Here is a 21,109-nt window from a genome sequence, read left to right as displayed (position 1 = left end):
TAGCTAGAAGAAGCGTCGCTTCTGACTGACTAACTCCTGAATAAATTGGGAATTGATTTAGGATTTCTGAATTTGGTCAAGTGAAATACTAAACCTACCTGTCCTTAGTGTAACGTGTATTGGTGGTGGATGTTCATAACTTTACGTAACTACATAACTCTTTGACTATGGGGTTTCTGCATACTATTATTCCTTTTTTTTATAATCCTGCATAGGACCGCCTATCCAGAACAAAAATCTTTTATTTTGATATGAGAGATCTACAAACTTTTTCTGAAATAAAATTCGTTTTTCTACATAAAATCTTTTTGTGAATAATTTGATACAGGCTTTCTGAAAAAATATCATTTTAATTTTAGAAACAAAAGAAAAAAAAGTCATCCATGTAGCAAATACGTCTTTTTGGAAGATTTCTTACTAGTGAAAGCGTTTTTTATATCCAAATTCTTTGTGATGTCGTAATATTTTAACAAAATTTTGTGCGTGCTATTGACGGTTAATTATTATTATATCGTTTTACTCTCTTTCATGAGAGTTGTGTGGAAAGCTATTATCAATCGAAAAGCTAACATTTTGACAGGAGGACCACTGAAACCTTGGACATACGTGAGTAGTGAGATGTCCAATGTATCCTAAACGGGTTAGGATAAAGTCGATAGAGCTCAATGGCTGAGCGCCTCAGCCCTCGAAGCTCCGAGGTGAATGCCTTGGAACAACGAGGCTATCTCATCGGCAAGAAAATCGGACAAGGATCCTATGCCACCGTCCACCTGGCTGAGTACTGCGATGCATCCAGCCCGAAGCGGATGCACCTCGCGTGCAAGATATTCGATAAAGAAAAGGCACCTCGGGATTTTTTAGAAAAGTTTTTTCCTCGTGAACTTGATATTCTAACTAAGATAGAAAATCCCCATATCATTCAAGTGCATAGTATTTTGCAGCGTGGACCAAGAGTGTTTATCTTTATGCGTTATGCTGACAACGGAGATCTGTTGGATTTCATTAAACGGAATGGAGTTGTGCCGGAAAATCAGGCAAAACTGTGGTTTAGACAAATGGCTAGCGGCCTGCAATACCTACATAGTAAGAATATAGCACACCGCGACTTGAAATGCGAGAACATATTGCTGTCAAGACGTTTCAACGTAAAACTGGCGGATTTTGGATTTGCTAGATTCTGCACGGACGGTGAAAATCGACGTGTACTCAGTCAAACGTATTGTGGCTCCGCTGCGTATGCCGCCCCTGAGGTGGTAAGTGGCACGGCCTACAATCCCAAACTAGCTGATGTGTGGTCTCTCGGAATTATCCTTTTCATAATGCTGAACGCTTCCATGCCGTTCGATGATTCGAACCTGCGCAAACTACTCAAGGACCAAATGTCCCGCAACTGGGTTTTTAGATCCAGGATCCGTGATACAGTTTCGGCGGCAGCGAAGTCTATCGTGCGACACATTCTGGAGCCCGATATCACGCTTCGCCTCACGCTCGACCGGGTGCTGTCGCACGAGTGGACCCGGCCGCGCAAGGATAAGAGCGCTAGTCTGATGGGGCGGTTGGTGCAGTCGGCCCCCTCGGCGCCGCACTCGCCCGGGAAGCGCGAGCACGACGAGGCCGGCACGTCGGCCGGCGCGCGGGTCTCCGGCGATCACCGGGAGACCGAGCGCGAACGACACGACGACATCAACATGCGCTCACATGACTAACGCTTCCTATTATAATTATATACTATGTATCGATAATGTTTACGCAAAAAGTGTTATAATCTTGAATAATTTTTTGACCTTCAAAAATTGAAAATTCACTATATTATTTTGATTTTTTTTTACAATTGACGACTTAACTATTGTTGGTCGGCAATAGTGAAAATAAAGTTTTTTATATAAAATTACCAATAACCTGTCTTTTCATGTTCCTACTGTCTACTTTATACAATATCTGCAGCAAGTCCTGTGAATTTACTTCGATTCGATTGCATCATTTTCTTAGTGTCCCTTTGATTTTCTCCACGAGGTCCAAATACGGCTCCGAAGAATCTTAGTGGAATATCCAACAACTCCATATGGTATATTAAGAAATGGGAATCTTATATAGAATGCCATCGTGTGTGCGTCTGGATTGTAGACAACATCCACAGTTGACATAGGGCTAACGTACTCCGCCCGCAGATACGTGAATCTTTTTTCCAAGTCTGGTCTTACGGGCTGAAAAAAACGAGAAATGATTATTATCTACTTGAAGTTCTGTCAAACCGAGAATATTTTCAACATTTTTTCAAAACTAATACTTACTGTCACATTAAGCGTATACATTGGAGTGAAGAGGGGTATATAACCATTGCTTGCAAAGGAAACCTCCTCGCCTTCAACGTGTACACCTTTAGCAAAAATTGAAAATTATATTATGGTAAAATAGAGAAGTAGGTATCTATATTATTTCTTTTGCCCTTATTGTTGCCCATGTTGCTAGCATTCAATTCATACAACTTTGAACATGTCGATTGCAGATTTGCTTGAAATTGTAGGAACTGTTTGTTCAAGACAGCAAACTGGAGGTACTATCAAACTGTGAGTAACCTGGTTCTATAGCTCAAAGCGGTTTTGTCCAGTTTCTTTCGCCACAGTATACCGACGAAGCTAGCGCAAGAAACACCTCATTAAATCTATGTAGGTATACATACCTACCGTATTCAAAAAATGATATGAGTAAAGTAGTGTTTTGGGCACAACACACAGTTATAATATTGATGATAAAAAATCCTCCAAACAACGTCAAGCACATTGTCTCTGCGTAAACTGACGAAATACTGAAATGAAGTTAATTACTTACAATTTTACGGCAGTCATTGATTTAGACAGACCACATAAAATTGCAATTAGATTTTCTATTACTTTTTGCGTTTGATAAGATTCTTTTCATGCTGCAAAGGTAAGAAGAAGAGCAGCGTGGAAACCGATATGTGCATGTGATGCTGAAAGAGAAGAGTCATAGTCCTAGGAAGATTTGGGGCATGAAAGTGGACCAACATAGTGGAAGAAGATGACCAAAAAAAACGGTGGATGGATTGTGTAAAAGAGTATGGAAGGAGAGAACAAGCTGCGCCGACCTCAAATACAATTAGGGCAAGGACATAGAACGATGATGATAAAGATTCAGCGTAACGTAGCTGTTGGAAAATCTTTGACGACTAAATTAAATCATAATAGTAATTCCCAGAATCGTAGGTATCTCTATATCTCGGATAGAATAAGTGACGAAAATTTACACGGGCACGAGATGGCGTCCTTGCGGTAAACCACCAACATGCCTATTTTTTTTTAATCTTGAAGTGTGCTTCATACCTTCTATGACATACTTCTACCTATATAGCTAGCATGTAAAGTTTGCTTTGTAGGAAATTATGTATACCTATAAGTAGGGCTGCCATCTCGAATTTCGCCAAACCCGGACAAACATTTAAAAAACCCGGACATTTGGCGTAAATCGCATTTTTTCCCCGAACGAGTACGTTTTTTTTAACAAAATAATACACACTTCTTGAAAGCCCGCCCGGACGGCCCCCGGACGGCCTCCAAACGAGGACAAATCCGGGGAAACCCGGACGGATGGCAGCCCTACCTATAAGTATAACGAACGGTAATAGATAGGTAAATTAGAATATCATCAACATTCCCCTTAAATATGACATTGTGACTTAAAGCCCCGTATTAATTATATTATAGGTGAACATTTGTTTAGCAACATTGCTGATGATCAACATTTATGTTGCTGAAAACAAGTGTTTTCCCTACTATTATTTTCTCTGAAACCGCAGTATTGTCAGCAACATATTGCCAGCAACTCAGCAACATGTTGATGCAACTTTGTTTATAAACAAAAGTTTACCATGAATACGCGCTTATATGTTTTGCATTATGATTTGTTTAAGTACCTATGTAATGTCAAACATTTTGTTTGCTTGCTTGCTAAAGTCTATTTCACGAAAGAAGTCCCGCGGAAAATTGTGGAATTGTGAAAATTGTGTGTATTTTCGTACGGATTTACTGAGCTATCGCATAGACACTAGCGCTGCGTCTGCGGGACTTCTTTCGTGAAATGGACTTTACTCAAGAAACTTACAGTCTATATAACTATAGTTCAGAAATATGCAAATGATGTGTTCCAATTAAAATTCAATAATTTATCAGAAAATATACGTAATATTTATTCAATACAATCAAATGTATCACGGCACAGCGGCAACAGTAACGGCTTTAGTGTCGTTGCGAGAATCCACTCTATGGTCATGAGTGCACAGTTGGTAAGTCGTGATGACGGCGTTGCCGAGGAAGCGGCCGGTAGGATCCTGACGCACAACATGCATGTATTCATCACCCAGAGTAAACTGGACTTGTGGGGGTGCTGCCCAGTCACACACCTTCGCCACGGCTTTGTGCACAGCGGGGGGATTCACGCAGAATAGCTGGAAACAAAAAGAGGTCATATACTATGATATGTTATTAAGGAGGCTTTGCTTAAGTGGCCTCGTTATAAGGAGTTTTAAGCCTGAATAAATCTTATTCCGTCGTTCGTCCTATTTATTCAGTCGATTATTGCTTAGGTACCTGTTGATAAGCTTCATGTTGACCTGGTACAATGTAAGCGATGGGATAATCGTATTTAAACTTCGACTGGTAGTCCGTTTCTGAAAAATAGAAGTTTTAATAATATTTTCAGTTTTATTATACCTAATAGACACAGTGACAGAATTTTTATTGGCCTGTACCTATATTTGTCATTCTAGAGGTCTTCATTTTCCTGCCTGAGCCGTTTTATCAATTTCAAATAATATTTGGTATGTGTAAACCTACACACGTTACAGGCCTTGGCCTTAAGGGGCATCTATCTTCGATTACTTATGTATAAATTCCTTGAGACGCGCACGGAATACAAAGGTATCGGGACAGCGATCCACCTTTTTATCACCGTTTAAAAAATACTTTATATGCGTTACTTTATTAGCAGAGGTCCTCTAGCCACGACGCACTTTATAAAAAATCGGTTTTGGTCACTGGGAACTGTAACATTTCGAGATCTCGCAAATAACAATCTTACGTGCTTATCTACTCAAATTGATGGCACCATTCGCCATGCACGTCTCTCAACCCGGAACGATAGCAATATTATGAATGATAGCAAAAAACCGCTGACCTTGATGCTCTAAAAACAACGTACCTTTTGTTACTGTTGTGCAATGAGGAGGTGTTTGCTGAATATTATTATTTCTTCTATAATACCGGTACGCATATTTTCTGCGAGAATCTATCACTACAGCACACAATAGCAACACAAACAACAGCGCGTAACACCTCATTTTGTCGAACTTTAACGACAGACTGAGGAATATTTAGTTTAACAGCAAAACATAATGTGTTATCTAGAGTTAATTAAAATGAATCAGCGGTCAGTAGCGCTAGGGATCGGTACGAAATAAACAAATCGTCAGTCATATGAACAAACATCGTTCATTTGTTTGTGACTAATTTTACACAATTGGTTAATGCTTAGTACAAAGGTTATCAAATTGCAAATTGCCTTTTAAAACTTTGTCGATAACTACATACCTACCTACTTCTAAAGAAATATCTTACTTAGGTACCGTCGTTAAGAAAATATTTAGCATAATACGATTTCGTCACAGTTTAGATTTAACTTTAAACATTAATAATAGAATATAGGATAGAAGCTTTTTCGGTAATAAGCTGAAATCAAATCATGTACCTACTTAGGTATATGCTTACCTAACTGTTCAGCCACCAAAAATATCTTGCTTTTGGGCAACCTGCAGTGTCAGTAGAGAACGGCAATAGATATGATGATGGGTTCAGGGGACCGATTCTCCTAAGTTAATAATGTCAAAATCGAATAGAAATTGAATCGCAATATGATCGCAATAGCAATTTTAACCATATCGGGAATTCTGCTATTAATAAAAGACCAATCGTATTCGATTGACATTTGATTGGTGTGCGATTGGTCTGCTATTTTGGTCCATACTTACGGTATTTTGCTGTACAATCATTTTGCAATCGTAAATCATTTGCAGACAAAATGATGAATCATTTTGTTTTATTGAATGACAGAAAAGGATAAAAACGTTTATTTCAAAGAAAAAATAGCGGAATGCCACACATGCTTCAATGGTAATCGAGTCGGGATTGAATCTCAGTCGAATCGAGTCGAACGTGAATCGTATGTCGCTTAAGTAAAATTAGAAGAATCGAGCCCCAGATAGTGCTGTGTTTTATGGTAGGTATATGGAACCTTTGCTATAAGTTATTATTCGAATTGACCATTGTAAGAAGTTTGCAGGAAAATGGTTTTGCTATCGGAACAACAAAGCATGAGTTAACACGTTAAGTAATTTATTTTTTTAATTCCGTTTTATATATGAATTTATATTTCGTGTACTGCCTTAGGTTAGGTACGGGGCTATAATCATGCCTATTGGTTACACTTTCCCTTTGATTACTTATTTCCTATTATTGCGAGTATTTGTTCGTATTCAGGCATCAAATTTCTTTTCTCTGTAGGAATCATTTTTAAAGGGAGACTGGAAGACATTGGGCAGATAAAAGAGTATGGAAGAAGAAAACATGCTGCGCCGACCCCAAATGAAACTGGGATAAGGGCAGGAGGATGATGATGACTGGAAGACATTGGGCTGCGGATTTTGTTGCACTTTTTGGGCTCTGTGGTGCTAACGGTCACTGAGATTAGGTACCTAAGCGTAGACGGACGGACGAACGGACAAACAGACGTGCCGAAACTAGAGTATATAAAGAGTTCCTCGAGTGAACAGTTTGATATGAAATCATTATTGGTGCTAACATAATTATTTTGTCCTGCAAGTTTTAAGACTTATAGGTACACCAAACGGGACGCCTCCTGCAAACTACTTACAGGAAACTGTCGGCACAAATTAATATGTTAGATACAAATACACATAGGTATCTGGGTAACTACTTTGATAGGTAGGTTTAATTAAGGCCATATCTACAACAAAACAGGAAAATGCATAAAATAAATTAGCGTAATAAGTTTATTTATTAAGTCTATGTTTCTGTTGTGGTTTCTTCTTCCTCATCCTCTGTTTCCTCATACTCCTCATCATCAGAATTGACTTCGGAGTCATCCTGTAGGAGGAGCAAGTCGTACCACAGCTCGGCATGGAACAAAGCCGCTGTTTCCACTTCTATTTCAGCAGCTTCCACTGAAAATTAAAAAAAAAAATACTTAGCAACTTTTGTGCAGCGGTAAGATGATGGCCAGAATGCATGTTAGTGCAATTTCACAATAACATAATTACACTCGCTAAAGTTTGTCACACAACATTTTTAAAAGGTACTGACATTCTAAAGATATATAAATATATTATAATAAACGAACTCATAGATTTAAAACTTACATCGTAAGTTCATTATAACATCAACAGTTTTTTTCATCCGGGCCCAGTCAGATTCTATTTCTCCTTGCACTATTTCATAGAAATCTGGACTGTTAACATCAATATTTTCAATGTCACTGGGTTCACCAGCCATGTTTTTGAGTACAACTTACAAGTGCTTTATAATATTTTTATAACGTTCCTACAGAAAATCATAGAAATATTTATTTTGATTTAAATTTTCCCGCTATTACGGACCGAAAAATGTCTAAACCTTCTAAACATTTACTCCATAGACAAAGTTTTGTTTATGGTTATATTACGTAGGTACTTCCTTCAGGCTCCGCGATATTGCTACTGTTTTTTTGCTTTACTTTTTTTAAATGAAATATTCAAAACCTGATTATTTGAATAATACATTTTTCTTTTAAAGAAATGAATTTAGAGGAGTGTTATTAAAATGTGGGCCAGTAAAAATATTTTTAGTATTTGGCCAAATTGAAATGTTTACGAAAATTGCAAAAAATATTGCTATCTTGCTTTAACTTTAACAAAATGTTTAAGCGCTATCGTCTTTAAAAAAATCATTACGCAATGAACATAGGCTGTGTTATCGCGGATTTACTTATCTGTGCTGTCATTGTCACGCCTGCCTCTTCTGTGTTCGACTCATTTTGGTTGTGGTTTCTTTTCTAATTCAAGAGATTGAAAGATATAAAACGCGTGTTTGGATAATTTTGTAGACTTGCTTTTCACTCATGATTGTTTACTAATTGTTGGGGCCGTGAAGTTGATTAGAACTCATTAAAGATGATGAGTGACGACGATCGTGACATCGATATTGAAAGTGATGTAGGTGTTTTCCCGATTTGACAGTTCATTGGTTTCGTGCTGCATGTTTATTTTGCTACTGATACTATTTTTGCAAATTCCAGGCAGAAAATGACTCGGACTCTAGAACACATGCCAGGAATAGTGTTGGTGGCAGTGGATATTACTCCCAGGTAAATTGTGTTCGTATCCATTACAAAGACTTGAAGGAAAAGTACTTCAAATCTATATTTTTCTTAATTTATTCAATTCTTTTGTACAAACTACCGCTGATGTAGTGATTCATGCTGTTTAAAGCTTTTTTGAAATAATTTGAAATTTATATCAAATGAAATTAGTGAAGCGTGACACTCAGGAAATGTTAAATGTTACAGGCAGAGAAAAGGGCACACCATAATGCATTGGAAAGAAAGAGAAGGGATCACATAAAGGACAGTTTCACATCATTAAGGGAATCAGTACCAGCTCTCCAGAATGAGAAAGTGGTATGTTCAAAAATTGTAAGCATTCACATTTTACATGTGGTATTGACCTTTATTTTTATAGTTAGTAAGTTTTGTTTAGTTGTGCCTGAATACTCAAAGTATTTATGATAGTTTCTGGTCAGCTGAACACAATAACACATGCCTATATTTTCAGTATTCAGGCATTAGTACAATAGTGTATTATTATGGATAGATTTTGTGTCAGCAACTTAGTAGAATATCAGCGGGTCCAGCTAAAGTCAAGGTCAAAGAGGTTATTGATCAGTCGTACCATTAGCAACAGCAGCAGTACTCAGTATATTTAAGACTACCTTCAATTTGTAACTCATTTCCACTATTTACTTATGAATGAGAATCAATAATTTATTTTCAGTTATACCTTAACAAAAATTATGAATAGATCTAAAAAACATACATTAGTTCATGCTTGAATTTAACTAAAAACCATCATTATTGTATTAATATATAAAAAATACAGCTTCATGAAATTATTGTTTATTGTTATAGGCAAGTCGAGCACAAATATTAAAAAAGGCAGCTGAGTACATACAGTTTATGAGGAGGAAAAACAATTCACATCAACAGGACATAGAGGATTTAAAGAGGCAAAATAACATACTTGAAACACAAAGTAAGGAGCCAGCTACATTGTTCCGTTTTTTGGTCAGAAATGTTAGACTTACTGACTATTATAAATATATATTTCTTCTTGAGCCGTTTGTGTACCAGGGCAGCGGTAACTCTTACGCTCAATCCCAAAGCCCACTATGTTATTTCTTTTTATTAACATTTGTACCCAGTGCAAGAGAAGCTAAACAATAATTAATGTTTTGCAGTAGTCTTCATTTTCTAGTTTAGACTAAACAGCCTTTGTTTTGAATACAAGGTTAGATTTCAATGTCACATACTTTCATAGTACTCTATAACAAAAAAAAAAAACATTGAAATTCATTATATCTCTGAGTTTCTCTACAAATTGATGGATGACAACATAAAATTTGAGATGCCTAGTATTCCTCCATGCATTTGAAAGTCATTTTGAAATAATCAATATAATTCTTCCATCTTTAACGTGTATATTGTTGTTTTACAGTTAGAGCATTGGAAAAAGCTAGACAGTCTGGCAACTATTCAGATGCTCACGAGTTAGGGTTAGGCGTCAAATCTGAAGGGGATTCTCATGACACTGACAGTTCTGACGGAGAAGCCACCACGCGTCGCGTCAAGAAACTTAAAATTAATGGAGTCATGTCTAGTAATTAACCGAGGTTGTGAGATGAATTCATCTTAGCTAATGATGACTCAGGATTCACACAAATTGTTAACCAATATGAAAGAATTACTTTGTTCCAATACATATGTATATTTTTGATACAGATGAAATGAAATTAAGTAGGTAAAGTAATAAACTTAATGTGTAGCGTGTTAGTGTTTTATCTAATAATTGTAATAGTTTTAATGTTAAATGTATGCAACTAGTTTTACTTATACAAACAGTTTCATGAAACAATAATGTTGTGTTGTGTTCTGGACATAGGGATTGAAAAAAAAAATGATCTTAGCAAATGTCCAATGTACAGTCAGGTCCTCAACATTTTATTGCATAATGTTAAATGTAATGAAGAATGAATTCATGTGAATTGTCTGATGTACTATTTTATACAATCTTCAATTATTTTTTTAATTAATTAGTCTAATGTTAGATGATACAGCACCACAATATACTTTAGTTTTTTTTTCTGTAATTATGATACAAGCAAGTATTGGTTTTATTTATGTTGAAGTCATGGCAGTCGTTACTGAGAGTAATTCATCTTTCTAACTAATGTATAATATTATGTTCATTGATAAATAAGTGATAAGTAAACTTTACATTGAATTTTCTTATTGATCTGTTTCTAATAACAAAAGGTTATTTATAAGTGTGATACAATACATTTCTAATTTTAATGATATCATTTATTGATAATTTAATTAATTGAATATTTTAATGTGCGTGTAAATGTTTTCCGTTGGAACTTATATAATGTTGAATTGTTTACCACTTCAAAGAAACAATGCCAGTTGTCAATATGCAAGTTAAAATACTGCAATGTGCAGTTCTATTTTTTATAACATTATTGTTATGTGTGTATGTTTAGGATTTTAATTGTAATTTCGTTGAGCCTAAGGCCAAACAGTTTGTGACGAACTAACATTAATTTAGATAAGGCTCCCTTCATGGCATATCTTCATATTTATGAAGATACCACTGCACCATGATGTTCGCACTTTTATTTGATGCCATTCTTGAATATTATATTATTGTATGTTGTCAAATCGGTTAATAAAATTGCAATAATAAGAATTTGATTGATAATTTGATTAAATGATATGATTATTTTTTTATACTCATCCTATTGATTATGTATGATTGTAATATTAAATACCAAATTTATTTTAACAAATATAATGTAATGACCGTACATTTTCTTGTCTATTTCTGGTACATATTACCTATTCGGGATTTTAAGATAATTCAATTTGAAGTAATAGATGTAAGGTTTAGTCTTCTTGAACAATGAGTGTGAATAAGATTACTACACAAATGATGCACGTAAAGAAACATAGCCCTTCTCAGCAGTCGGGTAATAAAGGACGTAATTGTACGGTCAGAGTCGTCAGACCTTTGTTGATAGGTACGAAATAAAGTGCAATACTTGCGTAGTAAGTTTTATGCTTCATGGTATTATTATTTTTGTATAATTTTTGTCATTGCAAATAAATTCTAGATATAAATATTTTTTAATTAATAAAAAAAATGTTATTTTGTAAAGTTACTGAAATGTGTTTGTTCTAGAAGACTAAATAGTTTTAACGAAAAAATATACTTAAGTACTCTGTTAAAACGTTTTTTACTGAAAATCCTATCCTAAAAATCTTTGGGAACTATTATGATAAGAAACGAGACATTGGTGGAAGCTCCTTCATAAGTTCATTAAAAAAAAACTACAGAAAAATTTACAGATACAAAATTCCCAAAAGTATCAAAATGGTTACATAAACATTGTTTAAAAAGAAAATATTGCAATAATTTAAAATCAGAAGCCCAGTGAACGCTGTATTCTTTTTATTGATTGTGAGCCGATTGGCTGGCGTGCACTGCTTACTCAGCGATTCTTTTGTTCATTTTGGTTCGTTCCGCGTCTGTTTGGACACTCGGACGTTTTCCCGCTATCTCGATATTTTCCCGCCAGTTTTGCTGTTTTGTTTGCTTGGTCAGCTGTTCTCGATAGTTCGTTGATTTACTGCCCTAATTAAGCGTGGAATATTTCGCTATTGGGGCGATATCGGGTTATTTCATACGAGTCATTGGCAGGTTTCGTGATTGGTATTGGTATGAGCTTTTGGGATTTTTGTTACTGATTATACTTAGATATTCGACAAGTAGACTTCGTGTTCGGTAATTGAAATTTAGGCTTTTTACCGACAGCATAAATTATCATAGAATTTTCACATTCAATTTTTAAACCTACCTACATGCTTAGTTGGTCGTTTGCAATCCTTGGAATTTGTAATCATACCTACTCATATAATTTTAATCCTTGTCTCGCTAATCCAAAAAAGAACTCGTTCGAAGAACTACTTTTTATTGTTTTATGACTTTTACAATCGCTTAGTTTTAAAAGGTCTTAAGAGCTGTGAGCGGCTTTTAAGGATTTGACAGTCGATTGTTCTCTATAGATACTTTTAATACTCCTTGACTAGGTAGGTACCTAGAGTTTTTGGCACTATTATTTTTTTATTGGATGTTGTTGTATTAGGTATACCTATAATCATTACCTATGGGAAGGTACTTTCCTCAATTTTAATAAGTAGGTAATATAAGTTATATATTATTGAAAAACCTTCAAAATTGTAATTGTAAGAAAACAGAGTCCTAATATTCTATACGCAAAGGAACTAGGCCTTTGCGTAGCAATGGGATCGGATAACCAACAGGCTAATGATTAAAAGGTACCTTTATAAAATATAAATTAAACAAAGTAGGTTTGTATTGATGCTTGTTTATTTTTACTTTTTTTTTAAATAAAAATTACATTAATTAAAACACAAACCAAAAAATTACGAAATTGAGAATAGCATTACAAAAAAATTAGGTAAGTAGGTACTCTAATGTTGACAATAATAGCTTTTTTTACAATATTGCACCAAAATATTAATTGAATATTCGAAGATCACAATCATTGTCAATATAATAAAATAATCATCACATCAAATAAAAAAATCAAAGTACACAGACCAATAAAATTCGATTAGAACCGAACTACGATTAATTTAACTGACATTCCTATATTTTTCAATCTATTAGGTACATTAGGAATGATACCTAGGTATGTCTCACTAGTTAAAAAAATAAAATAGGTTCGCCAATAGATTAAAAAAAACAGAATGTCACAAATTATGAAGTTACACAATAGTATTGGTCCATACGGTCAAAACACATATTATGTTACATGTGTTTGAGCAAATACCAAAATCACAGTATTTTGTCTTCATGATTCGTCAATGACCCGACAACACATTACTTCTGACTTGCATGTCCGTCGTATTCTCAACGAATTCGCTGGTTTCGAAGCAGCCGGGGCCCATCAAGTTGTTCAGCAAACTTTTGTCACTATCGTCTGAAAGGAAGAAAACAAGTTAGGATCTATATTTTGCCCTCAAAGATCTCGTAAATAATTAATTAATATTTTGATACTTACCCAAAAAATCAAAGATGGACAGTTGGTTGACTTCTTGCGGTTGATAATCACAATCATTCGCGATTATTTCATTCGAAATTTCGAAGTCACTTTGCAGCTCAATGTTCTGAAGGGTTGTTAAGTCCGGCTGCGCGTAATCTTGGCTCTCAGGCGGTTGCTGAGGTGGTACAATGGAAGGCACCACGATTAACGATCTTGCAATACTCTCCATGCATGGCATAGACCGTGATTCTGCAGACAAAGTTCCCATGTCCCATTGGGGAACGGATTCCGAAGAGCTTTGGGATTCAGAATTATAAATCTGATTGTACAATTCGGTGTGCAGTTGGATGTGTGTTTCGCAGACGTACTCCTGTTCTTCTTGTATTTCCACTGGGATCTCTGATCGATCGGCTTGTATCAGGTAGTCCATATTGTCCTGAATTGTGAGGGTCGGTGGAGACACGGTTTGACCTCTCATCTCGATGCCGGAATCCACCGAGCATGTTTCCGATCGAGTCTTAGTGCGTTTTTTTTGTTGGATATCTTCGCTGGAACTTTGACGCTCTGATCGCTTACGCTTTTTTCTCTGAAACAAAATAAAGAAAAGATTATTATCAATAACTTGCAAAGAAATTTAAGTACCTACATCATAATTAAATAAACATGTAGAGATATTTACCTGTTTTCTTAGATCATAGTTTTCACTGTCGATATAATTGGCACTGGTTTCAGGATATGAATGGGGCTCAGGCGTTTCAATGTCCTAGAAAGAAATAAAAATATTAATAAATACAGCTAAAAAATCATTAGAGAAATATGGTTGATTCAAAAGATACTATAATAAAGATAACTTACATCATCCTCATCTTCACTGCCTAAACGTTCTAAGCTTGCATCGTCAAGACCCAATCGGCCTTGGAGTGTGAGAACTGCAAAAAAGCAACATAATGTTAAGAAAACATTCTAACAATTAATTAACATAGTAAATTAGTTTGATTTCATAAAAATAAGATACATACTTTGAGCTTCCAAGTTTGCGTTGATGCGTTGTAAGTCTGAGATGCTCTCAGATTTCTTTCTGGTGGCTCTCTGGATACGGCTGATCACTGTAGCTAGGAGGTCTGCGTTTGAGATCTGTAAAGAGAAAAATATTGTTAAAATCTATAATAATACATAAAAAGGTTCATTATAAAGCTTGGTACATAAAGATAACTTACTTTGGGATCGCAATGTACAGCCTCAACCAGCTGTGATATGGCTTCTGCAGTTTCGTTGCGACGTTCTCTCTCGTATTGAGCATTGCGTGCGCGTCGCTCTTCCTGCAAACGAGTAAAAACAGATATTTAATAAAAATATTATTAGGAGAACATATTAATACATATAAGACTGTTGGAAGACGAAATGTAACAAACCTGTGATAGGGGAGTTCGATTTTTGCCAGCCGGTCTACCGCGGCGTCTGTATGGAACATCAGATTCTCCTCCCGAAGTTTGTTTCTGAAATAATAACAAAGGGTTTAAAACATACGGTTTTTTACATATATAATGAAAGCCACTAAACATGATTTCATACTACGATAACTTACCTTGTTGTTCCCCATATTTTAACGAAACTACTTTATTTAATTTACGAGCAATAACTGCCACAAATATTAATTTCAAAATCCACACCAGTCGAACTTCACCAATTAGCAACAAACGCTGTAATGATTCCCGATTTTTTTTCAACCCCTGTTTATATACTTACCTGCGCTTACGCAGGTACATAGGGAGGGGGAGGCTACCTAGGCAACCTTACTATTGGCTGTTTAGGGATTACCTATTGTTCTAAACACCCTATTGTTTATAACTTCTAGTGAAAGTGTACAACGACTTTTGGGTATTTTTTAAATATTATAATAGGATTTAAAATGGCATCTAATAAGTTTATAACTTGAAAACATAAGCCGTTGTTGCTAGAAGTACCTACCTATGTAGGTCCGTGTTATGTTTTAGGTAGGAAGTAGGTATATAGTGATTTTCGTTAATCAAAACTGGAGTTATTCAAAATATTACGAAAGATTCAAATATTAAATGATTGAACAAATAGTTAATGCATAACTAATATTTGTTAATTGCCTAATTCTTTTACAAAATCATATATGATTGCAATCTGATAACAAAAAATTGTCGAACGTTTTATCAAGCACTTAAATAAATAAAGATTTATTAGAAACATAAATAGAAATCCTAGCGAACCCGTGAAAATGTGATTATTTAAAGTTTTCATAGAGAGACGAAAAGTTCACTATAAGTTTTAACGGGGAAATAAATTTTATGTTTTTTGATATAAAGTAAGTAAACAGGCAGAAAATGGAAAGCATAAAAGTAGATATGCACTAATATTTTTAAAGTAATGATCGTATGACTACGTCGTAAGACTACGCCCTACGGTTTAATCAGATGATCTTGAGAAAGAGTTTATATGAGTAAGTATTTAAAATAATAAGACTACGCTATTGCTCTCCACCCTTTTTTGATCAACGGCGAGGTGTATATATGTATTGAGTACTTTTCAATGAAATCTATCTCAGACAATTTTAACTTACGTTAACTTGGTATCAATATTGTTCGCTCTCTGTGATATGACTTAGACCCCAAACTTTACTGAACCTTCTGTGAATTATTCCTTATTAACAACAAATATATACATACAGAGTTATTTACAATATTACATTCGATCCAAACTATTGTAGCAATTTTGCTACGAGTTACTACGGGTGGCTATACGGCATGCCTACGTGACCAAATGAATTTTATAAAATTGTTGTCGTCATTTAAACATCTAAAACACAAGTTATAGGGTCATTTCGCCTGTTGGCGACCATTTAGTGCAGTTGGCAAGTTTGACGGCGATAATAAAAATGCTCCAGCACTCATTTCCATGTCAAATTTGTGTAATGTATTCCTTATTTACTCTATTTTAAGATTAACTTTCAGTTGTATAAGAAATATCTTACGTTTTCTATTTAAATCGATAAACCTCAGAATTAGGCGTTTTACCCAGTTTGCGTCCACAAAATCCAATTCGCGTCCACCCATGGTCCAGTTCGCGTCCAGCGGCTTTGAAAAGGAATATAGGGGTGAAATTGTTAAGAATGAATAAAGAAAGATTGTATTTGAACAATTTCTTTATTTAACAATAAACTTAATTATTAAAAATCAACATTATCATCATTTAAAATTCACTTTAAAAAATAAAAATAATTCTTCTCAACATTGGTTTAAGTAACTTAAAATTAGGCAATTAATTTTGCAACTTGAAGAATAAACAGTAATCAGTTCTGTTAATTTTACTCTAAAATCACAGGGAATGCTTAAGATCCGCCTTGATTATACTAAGTTTTTGGCCATATTATTTTTTTTTTATTAGCCTATGCTGTCCCACTGCTGGGCAAAGGCCTCCCCCATAGCCTTCCATTTTTCTCTGTCCATCGCTATTTGTGGCCAGTCCGAGAGGAAGCTGTCCAAGTCTTCTCACCAGCGTTTTCTTAGTCTCCCTCTCGGTCATCTTCCATCCTCAGGGATCCAGTGTGTGGTGATGTTGGCCCACTTGTCCGGGTGCATTCGACTTCAACTTTGCAGACTTATTGCCCACATCGACTATGCCCGGATCTTGGACCGGATAATGGTGTTGCGTATCCGGTCACTAAGCCGTATGCTGAGCAGGCTACGCTCCATGCTCCTTTGGCATACTTTTAGAATGGACTTTTGAGATTCGGTCAAAGACCAAGTCTGAGCGCCGTAGGTTAGGATGGGCAGAATACACATGTCGACTAGTTTCCGCTTCAGACATAAAGGGAGTTCTCCCTTCATGGACCAGTAGCTCTTACAGGCGTCTTCGATCCGTAGATCGATTTCCTTTCATATTAAATTAACAAAACAATTTAATAATTTTGTGTAAACATACAACTAAAAGAATTGTTGAGTCAATAAATTATCAGACAAGGTAGCATATTCTTTGCATATTTTTTATCGATTTATTCTTCTCTCGAATAACATTTAACGCTTTATTTAAATCTTCTTCTGTGTATGTTGTCTTTTCCTTCTTTTTTCCTGTATCGGAAGAATTTATCTTAAATGAAATTACTTATATCAGTTGATAATTTAATTATAACCACGTATATATCTTAATAAAAAAATGTACTGTTTAATATATTAATATTAAACAGTATGTTTTAATTATTTTTTATAAGCAAGTATTTAACGAAAACAGTGGACGCAATTTGGTTTATTATTATAGAGGATAGTTTTAGTTCGCGTCCATTGTGGACGCAAAGTGGAAGTTTCGTAAAATTCGATGTAGTAATTCGCGTCCACCTTATTTTACTCGTTAAATATAAAAAACATTACCAAATTCATAATAAACATTATACTTTTATTCATCATTAAACTGTAGAAATAGCTATCTATCCTAAAATTCACATAAAACAATATAAAACTTACCATCAAACACGCCGCTGCACACTAATTTTTATCTAAAATTCTGCGTGTTTTCGCTTTCTTGTTGAAGAGCCTAGACTAATTATTTTTTCTAAAAGGATTGGTTGGACGCACAGAACGTTTGTCTATCTGTGCGTGCCTCTTATACATTAACGTATTAGCGGTAATGACTTTTCGTTTGATTAGTGTGTTAATTGACTTGTTTTCGAGGATTTTTAAAAGGAGATCGGCAAAATGGACGCGAACTGGGCTATGGACGCGAACAGGCGAAATGACCCTACTAATCCTAGAAATTACTACAATGTCGCAGAACGATTCAGTTTTGTACAACTTAATGTAGTCCATACCTGCCTACTTCTACGAATAGTTCTAGTGACAAACTCACTAATCCTTTTGTCGGCTAATCCCTCTGAACTCTCAACTAGAACAATAGGACGCTAATCTCTTTAATGTATTTCTTAAAAAAAGGTTATTTATTGCCCTACTTATGTTAATTAGCAAATATTTAGCTTCACACCCGTTTTACGAGTCCGTAATTAGAACAATGCATGTTATCGGAATTTTTTACCTGAGTTCAGTGTTACTAACCAAGTTCGGGGCGTCGGGGAACAGTTTTGGTATTTCATATGTTCAACATATTTTTAGGCATTCTTTCTTTATTGTTGTTTTCGTGACAAAACATGTGTTTGAATATTCAAAGATAAGGAGTAGGAAAAATGCGTTGTTTTTGTAACGGCATGTCTAGGAAATTTTGTAAAATAACGCTGTATTACTGTACCCATAGAAAGTGGTTAGTGAAGAAGTAATCAGTAGTTGTCTAGTGGAATTGGAATAGGAATCATATTTGATTAATGTTTTGAGGAAGGGTAACTTGCAGTGACCGCTACGAAGCTCGAGTTATCTGACTTATGAGTGAGTTATCTAAGTTATCAGTGATGTTTAAGAATTCTTAACCTACTTAATTGACTTAAGTATCACAATTCATGTCATCATCAGCCTATCGCAGTCCACTGCTGGACATAGGCCTCTCCAAGTGCACGCCACTGAGATCGATTTTCGGCTTCTCGCATCCAGCTCCTGCCAGCCGTCTTGCGCAAGTCATCACTCCACCGTGCCTGAGGACGTCCTACACTACGTTTGCCGAGGCGCGGTCTCCACTCTAGAACTCGTTTACCCCAACGGTTATCGGTTCTTCGGCTAATATGGCCAGCCCACTGCCACTTCAGCTTGCTGATTCGGTAGGCTATGTCGATGACCTTGGTTCTCTGACGGATTACCTCATTTCTGATGCGATCCCTCAGAGAAACGCCGAGCATAGCTCTTTCCATAGCCCGCTGAGCGACTTTAAACTTGTGGACCAGCCGTACCGTCAGTGTCCACGTTTCGGCTCCGTAAGTCATGACAGGTAGGACGCACTGATTGAAGACTTTTGTCTTTAGGCACTGTGGAATCGACGATGTTAGGACTCGACGTAGCTTCCCAAATGCAGCCCAACCCAACTGAATTCTCCTATTCACCTCGTCCTCAAAGTTGTTTCTACCTAACTGCAATGTCTGCCCGAGGTATACATATTTCCGAACAACTTCGAGAACGGCGCCGTGTATCGCAATCGGTTCCGGTAGAACATGTTCATTGAACATGACCTTGGTTTTGTCCAAGTTCATCCGTAGGCCGATGCGTAGAGAAGATTCAGCCAGGTCGTTAAGCATCTGTTGTAGGTCCTGCAGCGTTTCCGCCATGATGACGATATCGTCAGCAAATCTCAAGTGAGAGATGTGTTCGCCATTGATGTTGATGCCGCGTCCTTTCCAGTTCAGCGTCTTGAACATATCCTCCATTGCATTAGTGAACAGTTTCGGGAAATAACATCCCCTTGTCTCACTCCTCGATGCAACGGTATGGGCCTTGTTTGCTGATTCTGTACTTGGACGGACATTGTAGCGGCTTCGTAGAGACATCTCATCACTTGGATGTATCGCCAATCTACTTGACAACGCTGCAGGGACTCCAGAACAGACCAGATTTCAACCGAGTCAAAGGCCTTCTCATAGTCCACAAATGCTAGACACAGGGGCTGATTATACTCTTCGGTCTTCTGTATAATCTGCCGCACTGTGTGGATGTGGTCTATGGTGCCGTATCCGCTCCGAAACCCAGCCTGCTCCGGTGGTTGGAATTCGTCGAGTCTTCGCGCAAGTCGGTTCGTGATCACTCTTGAGAACAGCTTATAGACGTGGCTTAGGAGGGAAATGGGTCGATAGTTCTTCAACTGGGTTTTGTCTCCTTTTGAAGAACAGGACGACAACACTCCTACTCCACGCCTCTGGAGTTCTCCTTCAAACAGGACGGCATTAAAAGCTTCTGGAGCTCCCCAGTACGGGCTTACCTCCTGCTTTTAAAAGCTCTGTTGTAATGCCATCCTCGCCAGGGCTTTTCCATTTTGAGCTGTCTCAGAGCGATCTCGATTTCGCCACTGCTGACTTCTGGCAGGTCTTCGGTGAAATGGCGTGTTAATGTGGCTCTAGAATCCTCATTTCCGGGATCAGGTCGAGATGCATGCGATGCGTATAACCGGCCATAGAAATTTTCCACTTCCGAAAGGACTGCCGGCACCGAAGAAACGACTTCTCCACTTGTTGTGGTCAGCTTCGTCAAGTGGCTTCTTCCAAGAGATTGTACGAACACCTTTGACCCCGATTCAGCTCAATTGCTCTTTCAATGGCAAGAGTATTGAGTACCGGAGGTCGCGTCGTACGTGCTTGTTGATCTCTTGGTTTAGAGCCCGCTTAGCTGACGAAGTGACAGGCGGGTTTTCACGTCGTTTCTTCATAAGCCCTAATGTCTCTTCCGAAAGCTTTGATTTCTTGCCCTTACGCTGCATGTTACAGAATCTCGAACCTTCCTCCTGAGGATCCGAACCACATATTCGTGGTTCTGGTTAACGTCTGTTGTGGTTTCCACGGCGGCAAATCGGTTCTCCAAATTTGACTGGAACGTTTCGGATCCTGTCATGGTTTGGAGCAGTGTTGGTCGGAGCCTGGCCTTCATCAGACGGAAACGTTCGGCCTTGAAGTTGATATTCAGAGAGCCTCGGACAAGTCGGTGATCGCTACCGGTATTAAACCTATTGATCACGGAGACGTCTCTGAATATGTGCTT

General features: G+C 36.8%; 5 protein-coding genes across 8 annotated transcripts; 2 read left to right on the top strand and 3 right to left on the bottom strand.

The window, feature by feature from the left end:
* Positions 1–355: 355 nt before the first annotated feature.
* On the top strand, positions 356–1,898 carry LOC110373500 (testis-specific serine/threonine-protein kinase 2). The gene has a single exon (XM_021330785.3). It carries the CDS (start codon positions 666–668, stop codon positions 1,704–1,706), a length of 1,041 nt encoding a protein of 346 aa, XP_021186460.1. The 5' UTR covers positions 356–665; the 3' UTR covers positions 1,707–1,898.
* A 2,281-nt stretch (positions 1,899–4,179) lies between these two features.
* Positions 4,180–5,477, bottom strand: LOC110373484 (uncharacterized). The gene is made up of 3 exons (XM_021330763.3): positions 5,215–5,477; positions 4,605–4,684; positions 4,180–4,462 (listed from the first exon to the last, which is right to left on the bottom strand). Exons 1-3 carry the CDS (start codon positions 5,351–5,353, stop codon positions 4,226–4,228), a joined length of 456 nt encoding a protein of 151 aa, XP_021186438.1. The 5' UTR covers positions 5,354–5,477; the 3' UTR covers positions 4,180–4,225.
* Positions 5,478–7,003: 1,526 nt separating this feature from the next.
* LOC110373487 (uncharacterized) lies at positions 7,004–7,729 on the bottom strand. Its single transcript, XM_021330766.3, has 2 exons — positions 7,448–7,729; positions 7,004–7,252 (listed from the first exon to the last, which is right to left on the bottom strand). The coding sequence occupies exons 1-2, from the start codon at positions 7,578–7,580 to the stop codon at positions 7,095–7,097; spliced, it is 291 nt and encodes a 96-aa protein (XP_021186441.2). The 5' UTR covers positions 7,581–7,729; the 3' UTR covers positions 7,004–7,094.
* A 295-nt stretch (positions 7,730–8,024) lies between these two features.
* Positions 8,025–11,630, top strand: LOC110373455 (protein max). 4 transcript variants are annotated; one of them, XM_021330726.3, is made up of 5 exons: positions 8,025–8,278; positions 8,362–8,439; positions 8,632–8,757; positions 9,250–9,373; positions 9,836–11,630. In XM_021330726.3, the coding sequence occupies exons 1-5, from the start codon at positions 8,237–8,239 to the stop codon at positions 10,003–10,005; spliced, it is 540 nt and encodes a 179-aa protein (XP_021186401.1). In that variant the 5' UTR covers positions 8,025–8,236; the 3' UTR covers positions 10,006–11,630. The 4 variants fall into 4 exon arrangements, with proteins under 4 accessions (XP_021186401.1, XP_021186403.1, XP_021186402.1 ...); XM_021330728.3 differs by having other exon boundaries at positions 8,028–8,278; positions 8,632–8,742; XM_021330727.3 differs by having other exon boundaries at positions 8,032–8,278; positions 8,362–8,430.
* Positions 11,631–13,248: 1,618 nt separating this feature from the next.
* Positions 13,249–15,069, bottom strand: LOC110373389 (uncharacterized). The gene is made up of 8 exons (XM_049848643.2): positions 15,055–15,069; positions 14,882–14,965; positions 14,687–14,788; positions 14,489–14,603; positions 14,325–14,398; positions 14,149–14,232; positions 13,488–14,055; positions 13,249–13,406 (listed from the first exon to the last, which is right to left on the bottom strand). The coding sequence occupies exons 1-8, from the start codon at positions 15,067–15,069 to the stop codon at positions 13,288–13,290; spliced, it is 1,161 nt and encodes a 386-aa protein (XP_049704600.2). The 3' UTR covers positions 13,249–13,287.
* Positions 15,070–21,109: the final 6,040 nt, after the last annotated feature.

This window comes from Helicoverpa armigera, chromosome 20 (genome assembly GCF_030705265.1).
Source record: "Helicoverpa armigera isolate CAAS_96S chromosome 20, ASM3070526v1, whole genome shotgun sequence".
NCBI classification, from domain to species: domain Eukaryota; kingdom Metazoa; phylum Arthropoda; class Insecta; order Lepidoptera; family Noctuidae; genus Helicoverpa; species Helicoverpa armigera.
The sequence above is the reverse complement of the archived record's forward strand: the minus strand, read 5'-3'. Positions and strand labels throughout refer to the sequence as shown.

What these genes read in the sequence shown, in the direction of transcription:
- LOC110373500 (XM_021330785.3), top strand. Translation starts at nt 666, where the DNA reads ATGGCTGAGCGCCTCAGCCCTCGAAGCTCCGAGGTGAATGCCTTGGAA.
- LOC110373455 (XM_021330726.3), top strand. Translation starts at nt 8,237, where the DNA reads ATGATGAGTGACGACGATCGTGACATCGATATTGAAAGTGAT. An exon ending in ACATCGATATTGAAAGTGAT is followed by an intron (nt 8,279 to 8,361) that starts GTAGGTGTTTTC and finishes TGCAAATTCCAG; the next exon opens with GCAGAAAATGACTCGGACTC. An exon ending in TAACATACTTGAAACACAAA is followed by an intron (nt 9,374 to 9,835) that starts GTAAGGAGCCAG and finishes GTTGTTTTACAG; the next exon opens with TTAGAGCATTGGAAAAAGCT.
- LOC110373487 (XM_021330766.3), bottom strand. Translation starts at nt 7,580, where the DNA reads ATGGCTGGTGAACCCAGTGACATTGAAAATATTGATGTTAACAGTCCA. An exon ending in TGTTATAATGAACTTACGAT is followed by an intron (nt 7,253 to 7,447) that starts GTAAGTTTTAAA and finishes TTTAATTTTCAG; the next exon opens with TGGAAGCTGCTGAAATAGAA.
- LOC110373389 (XM_049848643.2), bottom strand. An exon ending in CGCAAACTTGGAAGCTCAAA is followed by an intron (nt 14,399 to 14,488) that starts GTATGTATCTTA and finishes GCTTTTTTGCAG; the next exon opens with TTCTCACACTCCAAGGCCGA. An exon ending in ACTATGATCTAAGAAAACAG is followed by an intron (nt 14,056 to 14,148) that starts GTAAATATCTCT and finishes ATTTTGTTTCAG; the next exon opens with AGAAAAAAGCGTAAGCGATC.
- LOC110373484 (XM_021330763.3), bottom strand. Translation starts at nt 5,353, where the DNA reads ATGAGGTGTTACGCGCTGTTGTTTGTGTTGCTATTGTGTGCTGTAGTG. An exon ending in TTGCACAACAGTAACAAAAG is followed by an intron (nt 4,685 to 5,214) that starts GTACGTTGTTTT and finishes TCTATTTTTCAG; the next exon opens with AAACGGACTACCAGTCGAAG. An exon ending in AACATGAAGCTTATCAACAG is followed by an intron (nt 4,463 to 4,604) that starts GTACCTAAGCAA and finishes TTTTGTTTCCAG; the next exon opens with CTATTCTGCGTGAATCCCCC.